This window comes from Austrofundulus limnaeus, unplaced genomic scaffold (genome assembly GCF_001266775.1).
Source record: "Austrofundulus limnaeus strain Quisiro unplaced genomic scaffold, Austrofundulus_limnaeus-1.0 Scaffold7, whole genome shotgun sequence".
NCBI classification, from domain to species: Eukaryota; Metazoa; Chordata; class Actinopteri; order Cyprinodontiformes; family Rivulidae; genus Austrofundulus; species Austrofundulus limnaeus.
Genome location: NW_013952409.1, coordinates 5,025,292 through 5,038,441, shown reverse-complemented (window position 1 = coordinate 5,038,441; position 13,150 = coordinate 5,025,292). Strand labels below are relative to the sequence as shown.

Genomic DNA, 13,150 nt, shown 5'->3' with positions numbered 1-13,150 from the left:
AATTCGGCCTTCGGAGGACCCGGCCTGCCGTTTTGGACACAGCCATTATTTTATTGTTTTCTAAAGTCAGCTAGCTTTGGCAGCCATCTTGAAATGATTTGAGTTCAAATGTTAATCAGTTGTAGATACACATCCGTTGATTATTTTCTTAAAGTTTTATTAAAGCCCATCCGGTGRTTCATAAGATATTTTGCTAACGAACAGAAAATGAATGGTGAAGTTTTAAACACAGATCTTACACGGTCAGTTAGTGCTCACAGAGGAAGCTGGGGGTCTATCCCAGATACCAAAGCATCAGGTATGCTGAGAGTTTTCTTCAAATCCCTTCAGTATTTCATGAACTATTTTGCTAATGACGCAAACAAAAACATGCATGCACACACACACACATGAGCAAACACATTATTGCACCTTCACCTTTGGCAGCAAGTGATAATTAATGATGCAATTTAATGAACAGAAGCTAAGTCAAATCAATTATTGGTATTACCACAGCTTGCTTTTCAAATAGCATCAATTCATTAGCAGAAATTAAGCCCCAAATTTGCAAAGATCTTTGACCCCAGTGTTTCACTGTTGCTGGCAGGCGCTCATTATTGCACTTCTCTTCAGACTCGCTTCTGCTCCATSCATGTATTTCACATTTTGACCCAACAGTGCAGAGCACCTGCTACCATTTTACTGCTCTTCTTGGCTGGACAGATCCACTGATCAGGGATCAGAACTGCCTATCAGTGTTACTGGAAAGCCCTTGTGTTTTTTTTAAGAAAAAGTCTTCAAAAATGTTTAATTCAACACATGAGGAGGCAAGAACTACTCTGCTGTAGCTGCAAATTGAAAGAAAAAACCTGAATATAAATCAGGCATGTAATGAGTATTTTGAATGAATCCTTTGAAGACAAAGTGAAAATAAAATTGCTAGAAAAGGTAGTGGAAAGGAAAGAAAAATACATTTTTATGACCGTTGGAGACATGGCTCTTATGGTCTTTGCCCCCTTAATAGCACAATTTTTAGAGACTTATTTAACAGAAAAGGCAGTTCCATGTACCTCATTGTTCAGTCAAATATAATTACAGTTTTCATTTCAGTCCAGTGGCTGGTCTGGCACTCTTTCGAGGCAGAATGAAAAATAAAAGTTTCACTTTGTGCTTTTTCTTAGAACACAACAGGTTTCTCCAAAGTTTCCAGCTGTCTGGTTTCTTCACAAAAGCTCCGACCTATTTAGAATAAAATAATTTATTTGTCCCTCAATGTGCAAATTCCTATTGTTGCAGCAGGAGATAATTTACAAAGGAGTTTAGAAGAGACGCTGAACAAAAGAAGCACAAAACAATAAACAAAAGAAGACTGGTATGACTCTCTTATATGGACATTTTATTAGCCCAATATACACGTTTATATTCTAACATGTGCTTTAGAAACATCTGGTCAGCCACTCTTAGTCTAAATTATAAAAGACACAAATTGCGTGCTTCAWTTTTTTTCTGGATTTTAATTATAACCTTTATTTTGTTATGTTTTTACTTACCACCACCAAACGTGAAAATGTGTACGTGTGTTTGTAGCAAGGAAAGATAATCACTAAATGTGCCACCCRAMKGGTTACTTGTAGTCAACACCATTCAAGATGGCCACCACAGCTACCTTAGCAAACACAGAAATGTCTAATTCAGTCAGTTTTACACRTGTGTGTACCTTTAGTCATCAAGAGCTCTTCGCTGCCTGATAATAGTTTCAGGAGACCCGTTCCGAGCTATAACTAGAGGTCTTCTCATTTTCCCTCTCCTGGTCTGTCGTATTTGTTTATTTTGACCTGTTGRGTGGTAATCTGATGCATTTAATTTCAATGCCCCGGCCCCACTGAGAGCTTGTATAGCTTGTAAAGGTCCAGGCTTCCTGCACAATACTACACTCAGTGCTTACCACCTTGGTCTTGGCGTTGCCCTTCAATTTTTGCTTTTTTGTTATTATTGCCAGAATTGATTGAGCTAAAAACGAGAAAAGGTCATGTTAAATAATACGCTTTTAGTACCAGAATGGATGGTATGCGTGTATTGGCTTGGGGGGGGGGGGGGGGGGGCTACTAATCAAAGCATGATGGATTATTGGGTAGAAGGAAAATACCAAATATAAAGAGAGAAAGGAGGAATGTTACGGTTCTAAATTTACTGACGTTTAAAACCCACATGGCTGCCATTTTTGTGGTTCTCGCAGGAACRTAAGTTTGAATTTTGCGGTAGATTAGTCTCATGGTCAGGTCATTTATTTCTGATGTTTCTCCCGTTTCTGCCTTCCTCCGGGCTTTTCATTCTTTTTCACCACAAACTGCATGGATGAAAGATAATATGTCAGAGATGTCATTTTTAGTTGGGCCCCTCTGGGTTGCACAAAGCATCTGTGTGACTATTTTTTCCCCTACTGACGGCTTTAGCTCAGCTGACAATTGGCATGCAGCCCACTAGAGTAAGGGTACAGTCTCCTCCATTGGTTTCTCTGGCAAACACTTCGGCAGTCCTTGGTCATTTAGTCTTATGTGAGTAGACAGCTCCTTCCAGGCACTGCAGTATATCAAACACTCAATAATCACACAATAACTGCAGCTCAAGATAAAGAAAAGCCCCTYGCTGTATCAGCTCCTAACATCAGCRTCACAATGTATTGATACAGTCAGTGTCCAAAAGCGCAGCTTCATTCTCTTTCTAATCGAGTGCAGGATTTTCTTCTCCAGACTTTCCCTCCTTTCTCCACTCTCTTTCCAGCCTTTGGTTTTGATCCTTCCRTTTCTAAAGACTTCATTTTCTCGGAGGTCAACAAAATACATATCTCAGTTCGACCTTCCTTTTGTGCGGGTAAAAGTTGTTTTCTCAAGGCAGCCGCTGCTTTTACTCTTTTGGTGTTGCTGGTTTTTCAAGCGAAATGGCATGTTGGGATTATCGGCCGCGACAGATTATTTCACCACGGGCWGCTTGAGGAATACAGGTGCACACATAAGCCAATGCAAAAGTGGCAATGGAAGTTTTGCTGAACTTTTTCCCTTTCTTATGGTCTTTTCTGATTAAATTTTTCTCCTCAGCAAAAGAATGTGGGGTTTGAAGCAAATCCATGGATTGGACTTTCTAATTGAGTTAGTTTTGGATTTGATTGGTGCTCATTGGGAATTTTTCGTAAATTGCTTTTATATCATGACTATTGTTGGGCTTGTTTGTATTAGCTAGTATGATTGACAAGCCAGTATTAAAGACAGCCTGAAGAGAAGTCATCCTATAAAACAGTCCGTATGAGCTGTGTTTATGTGCTTGTGTGTGTGCGCGCTACGAGCACTTGTTTGTGTGTTTGCAAGAGATTTGCTTTAAATGAAGTCTGACCTTTGCTGGAGGACAGGCCTGCTTTGAAATGGCAAGGTGTTTATTGAAGTGCCCCTTCGACGCCCGTTGTGAGCTCCTGCAAATCACTATTCATAATGTGTAAACATTCAAACAGCATATAGACAGCCTGGAGACCATACACTCAGCACAATGTAAGATAAGGGGATAGAATTGTTCATTTCCTACAAGCAATTTACCATCACCCAGTAATATAGCTTAAAAAAAATATCTCTTTCAATAAAAGAAGTCTGTATTTCTATTTCTTAATAGAAAACACAAAAAATACTAGTAGTTTATAGTTTATTTTTGCTTTAATTGTACAAAATAAACTTTTTTTATTGCTGCAATAAAAGGACATTTTCCATGTGCTTACATCTGATGAGCTTTCCTTTTCTTATTTGTCACCGGGGTTTGAGTTTTACTTGCACTGACACAGCAGCTGCACAGATGTTCCATATAACTGAAAGAATTTACGTTAGTTAGAAATTTCACCCAATTTTTAAAATTAATTAATTAATTTTTTTGGGAAGTATGATTCTGAAAAACGTGTTTAATCCCTCCCTCAGGAGCTGAATGGTACTCTGAAGAGCTTACTCTCTGAGTGGTTCTCTGTTGGTCTGCTCCGACTTGAGAGGATCACCTGGCAGTCTCCTTGTGAGATCCTGCAGAAGATCAGCCAGTAAGAGCATTTGTGCACTTCTTTTTCACTAAATACATTTATTTTTTTTTATTCTAAGCAGGCTCGTGTAGCAGTAGGTYATAATAGGTAAATTAGAGAAAAATAATGTATTCATAAGAACTTGTGAGTTTCTCTGCTTGCATTTGTCTTCTGACCCATTGTTGGTTATAGAAATATAAATGAATTAAAATGTACTAGAAGTGAATCTTTAGAGACAATAATGTACCTAAATGTGGTTTGAAACCATTGAGTATATGTTGCTGGTTCACAGCTTTCAAATCAAATGAAAATGCAACATTTGGAATCAACTACAAATGTTCAGCTGCTCAACTGATGAAGAAATAATGATGGAAAACCCCACACCTGTTCCCAAGGCAGCTCTTGAGTCAGTGTGGTCCAAAAATATTAATAAATAGTCGGATTTGAAAGCTTTTCTCCTTGTTGATGAGCCAAACACAAACCCTGCAATTAACAGACCTCCAGCTGAACCACCTGAGCCACGGCCACACGGCCTGGACTCTGGAGGTCTGTGAAATTTGAGTGAAAGCACAGTTTATTTTTTAAAGCGAATCTAAAATATAGTCCTGATGAAACATTTTGGTGGTTTTATCGTTTTATTTGGAGCTAAGTTTTCTAAGATTCAGGGTTTAAAGCGTATCACGTGTGGCTCTTCTTTTCAGAGACAGTGTGTATTAATGGTGTTAAAATTAAAAACTGAATAAATTACTCTACAGCTGAAGATTCAAGATGATTGTGGTGAATTGATGCCACTTATTGAGTTTTTAAAAAGTGTGTTTAAACAATCCTAACAAGGAAACATTTTCATATCTAATGGGTCTTGATTAGCCTTCTGCCAGGAATGAGCTATCCTGTACTGCAGTGTTTCCCAAAGTTGGGGTCGGGACCCAAAGTGGGGTCCCGAAACATCAAGGTGGGGTCCTTAAAAGTTTTTCTGAATTAATTACATTTTTGCCTTAGTTGTTACAAAGGAGTGAGCTTAGTGTATTTAAAATGGATGAATGTTGTATAAAAAATATTGTTACTATGTCCATGTTTAGTTGACCTGATACAAATGTTTATCGTCCAAACTTAGCTGGGGTACAGGTCTCTGCTACTGTTATTTTGTGGGTCAAAAGCTGAAAAGTTTGGGAACCAGTGCACTTTGGTTCCCAAAGTTGGGCTTGGGACCCAATCATGGGTCATGAAGCACCTTGGATAATCTCCAKAAATMAATTTAAAGGATAATAAAATAATTGCTGATGTAATAGTTTCCCTATGAATTTATATTTGTGTACAAGCTGTTTAGATTGTCAAAAAGCCTGTGTTTTTAGGGTTATTAACAAAGTTTGTGTACTCAGACCAGTAATATTTGGGGTCACAAGTTTTTGCCATGGATATTTTGTGGGTCAGAAGATCAAAAGTTTGGGAACCACTGCTGTACTGTATACTCTAGAGGAGCTTTACTATTACTAAGGATCTTTAGAAACTGGTCCTTGATACAATTCACCAGGATTACATTAGAAATGAATTTGTCAGTTTTTGTCCTGGTTTGGATTTGAAGTCGTCCACATTCCCAATTAAAACTTCAAGATTTTTGACTTTTGGGAATCTTTCTGCCCTCAWACTGGAGCGTATTCTGGCTTTAGGTGAAGAAATGGAAGACATGCCATTTGAAAATTAGCAGCATGAGTCATATGACCTGTAAACATCCAGAGCATGTTACGTTAGAATAAAACAGAGGAAATGCACCAAGCCTAATTAGTTCTCTGCTGCTTTACAAGAAGTGTTTAATTAAATCTGCCAGCTCCGGTTGTTTTGGCCTCTAAAACACGGCTTTTTGTTGCCCTTCGCTTTCGCCTGTCTGAAGTCCAAACATAGGACCAAGCATATCATAAATGGCTGCAGGTATGTGTACAGTAATATTACAAGCATTTTAAAGGAGTTTTAAGGGATAGGTAAATCTGGGTCAAAATATGCTACAAACCCAACACTTTTATAAAAAACAAAGTATCCTAATGAATTATATATGTAGAGAAATGTACATTGGCACCACTTTTCCTTCCCTGTTTGATTATTATTTTGAATATGATTTGATTATCATTCTTTTTATTCTCTTATTTGAATATTTATGATAGTGCAATCATGTATTAACAAACATAATTTAGTWATCAGGAGCATTCTTCCCTCCAAAGGGTGTATAACATAATTTCCATTTAAGAATTTTTGAATTCGAATTGACTTGAATTGGAATAACTGTTAGCTTATTGGTATATAGCTGACACAAAATGTATAAACTTTCTTGTTTCAGTGGATGATAGTAAGAAATTATTCGATCCTCCTTTTTAGTATTGCTTTTGTATAGGTTTGTAAAGATGGGTAACATTTTCACCTTAAAATCATTTTTGTTACATTGTTGCCTGCTTGTTCAACTTGCTCATCACACCATAAACAAAATACAGAAATAAAAACAAATTCCTGCTCTTTTTATTTCTATATGTTGAATGTTCTTGTCAACTAAGATGATGGTTCCCAGATTTTTCAGCCTCTAACCTACAATATGAACACATCTTTGTCTTTATTTATTGCTGATTGGAGTGTCCTGCTTCTTCCCACAGCCTTGATTTAAAACCAGGTATGACAGGGCATGCCAGAAAAAATMAAATAAAATAAAACTAAGCGACTGACTCTGAGTCTTCTKTCAGGTATGAAGCGGTGCACCCTGTAAGGAACTGGACTGACCTGAAGCGTAGAGTGGGATCATACAGACGCTGCTACGCCTTCACCCATGCCGCCATGCCAGGAGAGCCGCTGGTCGTGCTGCACGTGGCTCTGACCGAGGACATCTCTGACAACATACAGGTTAGAAACCACAGCTGCAGGCAGCTGGAGTGTTCCTTTTTTTCCACTCTGTGATGTCTTAGAGGTCAGTCAGCAAATGGATTATTTCAGTGTGGGAAAACAGCAGCAGACATTTAAACTGCTCATCCTCGGGGCACAACCTGGACTACGCTTGCTTTTGTCTTGATGCTTCACGTGAAGAAAAGATGGTGTTTGATAACAGGGATATTTGAGAATGTTTTTGTGCGACACCGTGCACCGATTTCTACAGTTTTGACCATTCAGTAAAAAAAGAAAAAGTTCAGCCTCAGCTCTGCAGCATAGAATACTTAAGCTCTGATCTAAATGCAGTGTTTGTTGGGGATTCAGCGAGGATGTTTGTTGTTTTTTCCCCTCCTCAGAGTATCGTTCGTGAGTTTGCAACACTTGACTCAGAGGAGGACGTGAACAAGATAAATTCAGCCGTCTTCTACTCCATCTCCTCCACCCAGGCTGGCCTGCAAGGAGTGGAGCTGGGCAACTATCTCATCAAGAGGGTGGTGCGAGAACTGCAGGTGGGTAACCGTGGGCTGTAGGCGGTGGTCCGCCAGCTTTATCAACAAATATTTGCTTTAGAAACGACAGATTTGGAAGCAAAAATGGATTTGGCAACAAACGAAATGAACAAWTCCAAACTCAACTTATTCCAGCCACAAGTTGCGTTCCGGAAATCGGTGGATATTTATTCCAATTAACTAATATTTGCTGTAGGAGCCCTGGAGATCAGCACAGCTTCCAGGTTCTTGGCTCACTTTTGCTGTGCAGAAAATGATTCTATCACATAAATTTGCATTAATAGTGTTTTGCCAATTAAAAAGCCCAAACCAGTCTGAATTATGTATTCAGTTTTGTTTGAGATCCCAGTAAAGACTTGGCTCGGGTAGATCCGAGGTAAGGCACATTTTTTTTTGTTTTGCTTTTACTTTTCTTATGTAAATATAATACCTTATCTGTGAAGATGGTAAACTGTGCTTCCTCACCGCAGCTCCACAATAACACATTATCATAACAGCAAACATGACACACACRGAGATATGGAGCTCTTCTGCTGTGTGATCGAGTATCAAAAAGTCGTTTTTGTATTCAGGTGTCTCCCAGGTGGCACTGAAAAGTTCCGCTGCAAAAAGAAGAATGATACTTGGTTTCTTTCACAAAGTTACATTTTCATCTCTGTGGAGTCATAAATAATGTTTTTTTATAGTATTAGTGTACATTTTGTACTTTTACAGCCATGAAATTATAAACACATATGGTGTGATCACAGTACTAACATCTTCTGACTCATGAAGCAATAAATGCTACATATAGACACAGCAGGAGTCAGAGAGCCTTTAATGGAATCTAACCCATCCCTCTCAATAAGCACAAAGGGCTCTTCATGTATGGCCACTCCAGCTCATTGTAAAATGATGGAAATCCTGAATGAAGCCTCAAGAAGCCACTTTAACCCCACAGATGAAATAAAAAGCACTTTRTCTTTATCAAAATCTGCTTTAAGCTCCTTCAGCTGCATTTACTCGTATTATAGGACTGCTTGGATTGTTGCACATGGAATTACCTACAGGCTGTTTTTAATGATGACACCATGGCTCAGCACACACAGTATTGAGTTTTCTTGTCTTTGGTGTTTTGGAAACTGCAGTTTATGTTGCTGTGTGCTGAGGWAGAAATATCCTCATCAGATTGGCTGTAAGTTTGCAAATGAATGTTTTAGCCCATCTTTTTAATGCAAGAGAAATAGTCCAAAAACGTGATTTATTTTTAGCTAATTTATGCTATAATTACAGTAAGTATATGTCAGCGGTGACAAAAAAACAAATATAAAGTTTTCAAATGAAGTCAAAATTCAAAATGCTGTTTAACACGTTACATTTTTGCGGATTTACAGAAACAATCTTGACCATACACCATCTGGAGGCGTGTTATGATGGAGGTTTTTTAACAGGTTAAATTGATGACTGACCTTTCAGGAGCCTGAAACAGCTGTCATTGTCGGTGTCGGAGGCTTCCTGCTGCACCGTCAGGCAGTTTAATCAGTTTGACATTAAAGACTCTGATTCGAAGGAGGGAGAAACATGCTTATCAGCATCTCTTGATGCACACAGTAATCTCCCAAAGACAGAACATTTTGTTTACTTTACAACATRAATAGCCTTCAGACAGAAATATGGTTCAACTGTCTTTCACCTCAGCAGAGCAGCAAAAAAATAACGTCTACATCAGTTTTACTGAAAGATTTACATATTTTTAAATTCAGGAAATTTCTTTAAACCAGATTATATTATTATTATTATTATTATTATTATTATTATTATTATTATTATTTTGAAAAATGTCATGATGGAATTTTAGCATGAAATCAGCAAAAGTTATATATATAAAAAATAAATAAATAAAATGAATATTAACTATTTAAAATACGTATTAAAAATGTAATTTTCTTTTCTGCTTTGTGCTCTTGTTGCATCTTCTAATTGGAAATTCTAGAAAAGGTCACAAGAAATGTTCTTTGGCTGTGCAAAATCCACTTTTACACATTATAAAAAAATGTTCAAATTATCACAAATGTGTTAAATATGAATTTAGAATTAACAAACGTGTTGTGTTTGTTCCAAAAGAAATGATTAGGGTACGTTAGAATGATTCAGTCCTTCTTAACGTTTATTTAGTCAGAAATTCTTCAGATTTGTTAAAGCTCAGTTTGGAGTTTTGAACCTTTTTTTTCGTCTTTTTCCTTTTAGAACATGAAAGCATGTATTTTTTTTATAAACCTTATGGGATTCATAGCTCTGACCCTTACAATGTGAGTTCAGCACTCTTCTTTAGAAGCAACCAGTAACCAGTCTTGTAATCTGTGGAGATCCTGGGTCTCTAACAGAACTTTGCTTCGCACAGAGGTGATGAGAGGGTCAGCGTGGCCACAGAAGGATGACTGTGATGATGGATGGATGGTGAAGTAGGAGAGAAAAGGTCACAGCTGTGATTTAAGGTGAAGAGAGAATGTCTTGCTTGTTTTTGTAGATTAGACCCTGGAGGACAAAACTGGCACAGATTGTTCTTTTTCTCTGATCTCTTTTTTTCCTGTTTTTTAATTTTTTTTAATTTTTTGCTGCTTATGTATTTCTTTTTATCTTTTTTTTTGTTTTGTTAATTCATTATTTTCTAAATATGGGAAAAATAATTTATCACAGAAGGAGGTTTGAATTCTGTASGTAAAAAGATGAAACTGCTTTGATTTTTAATTGAAATGAAGGTAAAAGGAAATAAAATAATGTGTCCCACCAGGGGGTTGTCTGACACTTCCCAATTCCATCAACGTCCATTCCCGTCTCTGCCTGACATATTTTTCCATCACCTATTAAAGTGGACACCTAAGCATGAAAATGGATCTGAGAGAGGAGTGAGACTTTTGCCAAAGGGGGGGTGGGGGTGGGGTGGCAGAAGTTTCATGAGATGAGTGAGTGGGTGACTGGTCTGTGTGGCCGAGATGAGACAGAGACGCAGAAGTGGTGGCAGTTGAGAGAAAAGAACAGATATTATAGGTGAGAGTGCAGGAGATGGAAGAGGAGGGGAAAAAAAGGAGAGCGAAGTAGAACAGAGAGGATCATTCATCTCCATCTGTGGAGCAGGACCGCAGAGCGGGGAGCTGATTCCTAATGAAGTCTGAGGGAGTGAGGGGTCGAGCAGGACCCCAGCACAAACAAGAAAACTTTGATTGTGCTTCTTCGACACACAGGTCGAATATTTATCCTCATTTCCGCAGCTGCAAAACTGTTGGCCTTTTACATTCAAGAAAGGATCAAAGGTTCGCTGCTTCTTATCTGTTTCTGCATTCCGCCTGTTATCTCCTCTTCATCCGTGTCGCTGTTCTTCTCTCCCAGCTCTTAAAGCAGGCTAAACAGATTYTGCAGCTCTTTGCACAAATTCAAATGATCCTGGACTCTGAGTTAAAACAGGAGCAAAAATGTTTAAAACCCTTTAAACCCTATTTTTCTGAACAATCTGGAGTTTGTCACTTTTTTCTTTTGACATAATTAACTTGTTTCTCTCGAGATAAACTTGCATCACTTCTCAACTTCATCTTCATAAATATCAGTTATCAAGTTTGTATTTTTATCACATATTTATGTGAATGTTAAGAATTCTCTACAGTTTTTTTTTCTGTTTATTGTTTTTTTTAATATACTTGCTTCATTTTGAACTTTTATCTTCCAGTTCTAGTTTTTAGTTATATTGTTCTGCTGGTGTTAGCTTTTAGCTACTGTTGTAAACATTTTAGTTATCTAATAATTTAGCATTTTAGGCTACCGTTTTGTTGATTTTGGGCTAATGCTTTGATAATTGTAACTTTTAGCCTACTTTTCTGATCATTAATTTATTTATGGTTTTAGATTTTAGCTATTTTTTAGTTAATTTTGACTTATTTCTGCAGTTTTTCTTATTTTAGCTTTTAGCTACTGTTTTGTAATTTTTTAATTGTATCTGTTCCCCTGCTGGTTTTACGAATTAGCTTTCGTTTAGCTTTTTTCTTTTTTTGTTAACCTTTTCAAATTTTTGGTTTTGTTCTGGTCTAATTTTATTTTATTCCTTTTCTTTTTYGCAGTGACAGTACAACAAAACATTATCACCTATAGGCAGCAGATGCAGCATACACAAGGCTTCTAGCTAAAAGCTAATTTACAGCCCTCACTCATCCCTGGTTAGGCTTTTTGGTCTGAACAAAATAAAATTTAATCACATAAATATATATACGGTAAGTAAGATGACTCAGATCCTGCTTACTCCACAAGACCTGAAGTTCTCCAGTCAGGTTTATGATCTCTAGTGACCTTGGTTTAGTCGATGTTCATGTTAAATAAATTGTTTCCTCACCGTTAGTTGTTTTAAAGTTGTCTTTGTTTCAATGACTTACCTTACATTCAGCAGACATGCAAACTCTTCCACTTTTCTTCTTCTCTGTACCTTTTCAGAGCGAGTTCCCTCACATGGCCCAGTTCTCCAGTTTGTCGCCCATCCCAGGCTTCTCCTTGTGGCTCCAAGGCCTGCTGAGCCAGTACAGGAAGGAAGGCCGGGGCTCCGATCTTTTATCGGAACAGGAATGGAGGGAGGTGGAACAGGCCACTGGTTCYGCCCCAGGGACCCCTGCTGTTGACTCCCTCCGCAAGCTCATCGTCACCGGCGAGTGGGCTCGCTCAGAGAGACTCTCCGGTGTCCTGGAGCCGGTCCTGATGCGTCTCTGTGCCTGGTACCTTTACGGGGAGAAGAGACGAGGCTACGCTCTTAACCCAGTGGCCAACTTTCACCTGCAAAATGGCGCCACCGTATGGCGCCTCAACTGGCGTGCCGACACCAGCCCCAGGGGCGTGGCCAACTCCTGTGGAATCATGGTGAACTATCGTTACTTTTTGAACGAAACGTCTAAAAACAGCACGTTATACCTTCAAAATAAAATCATCGCAGCATCAGAACAGGTGCTAGGACTGGTGTCCCAATTTCAGCAGAACAGTAAACTGTAAAATGAGAATTGTTACACCTTTACTGCAACTATTGTTTGGTTTTACAAGGTAGACCCAGTTGTTCATGGCTTAAAAAGTGATTTATTATGTTATTAAATCTGCCTTTGATATTTGTCATGTTTTGCAAAAATATCTAAAACCTGCATTACTACTGAATGTACTTCCTGACATTATTTTTGTATTAAAATTAGGCCATTTCTCACGTGACGTAAGTCACCCCATCTGCTATGCGCCTCATTAGATTTCCAGCCGAAGCTGTTTGATATTGTGTAAGTGATTCGTCGGGCAGACTGCAGCTAATGAAGCAGAAGGCATCCATCAATGCCAAAGCATGTTGGTGAATAATAGTGTGTAATGGTGAGGCTGGAGCAACAAGGGTGTGCACCTACTGGAATAAATGATGTTTATTCTTTCATTTGGCTGAGCTGTCGCACTGTAAACACGTCAAAGCATGAGAGCCAAATAGATTTATTTTGTCCTACTTTGGTCGGGTCTAACTACACCTGCTGCTCTGCTTACTCCAAGTAATGCACAAAATTAGACAATTTTTTTCTTTATTTTCATAATATACAACCTAATTCCAAGAAAAGTTGAAAAAATGAGTTTATGAGATTTGCTAAATATTGCATTTTGTTTTTATTTACATTTTACAAAATGTCACAACTTTTTTTGGAATTTGGTCATACAGTATATATATACTGTATATATACAC

At 38.1% G+C, this 13,150-nt stretch overlaps 1 protein-coding gene across 1 annotated transcript in view; it reads left to right on the top strand.

Annotated features, from left to right (window-relative positions):
• mlycd (malonyl-CoA decarboxylase) overlaps positions 1–12,853 on the top strand; it is a 15,595-nt gene extending 2,742 nt beyond the window's left edge. Inside the window, exons 2-5 of the mRNA XM_014034257.1 lie at positions 3,933–4,045; positions 6,748–6,904; positions 7,285–7,437; positions 11,893–12,853. Coding sequence (XP_013889711.1) covers positions 3,933–4,045; positions 6,748–6,904; positions 7,285–7,437; positions 11,893–12,438 — 969 coding nt within the window. The 3' untranslated portion in view covers positions 12,439–12,853. The remainder of the gene's footprint in view (positions 1–3,932; positions 4,046–6,747; positions 6,905–7,284; positions 7,438–11,892) is intronic.
• Positions 12,854–13,150: the final 297 nt, after the last annotated feature.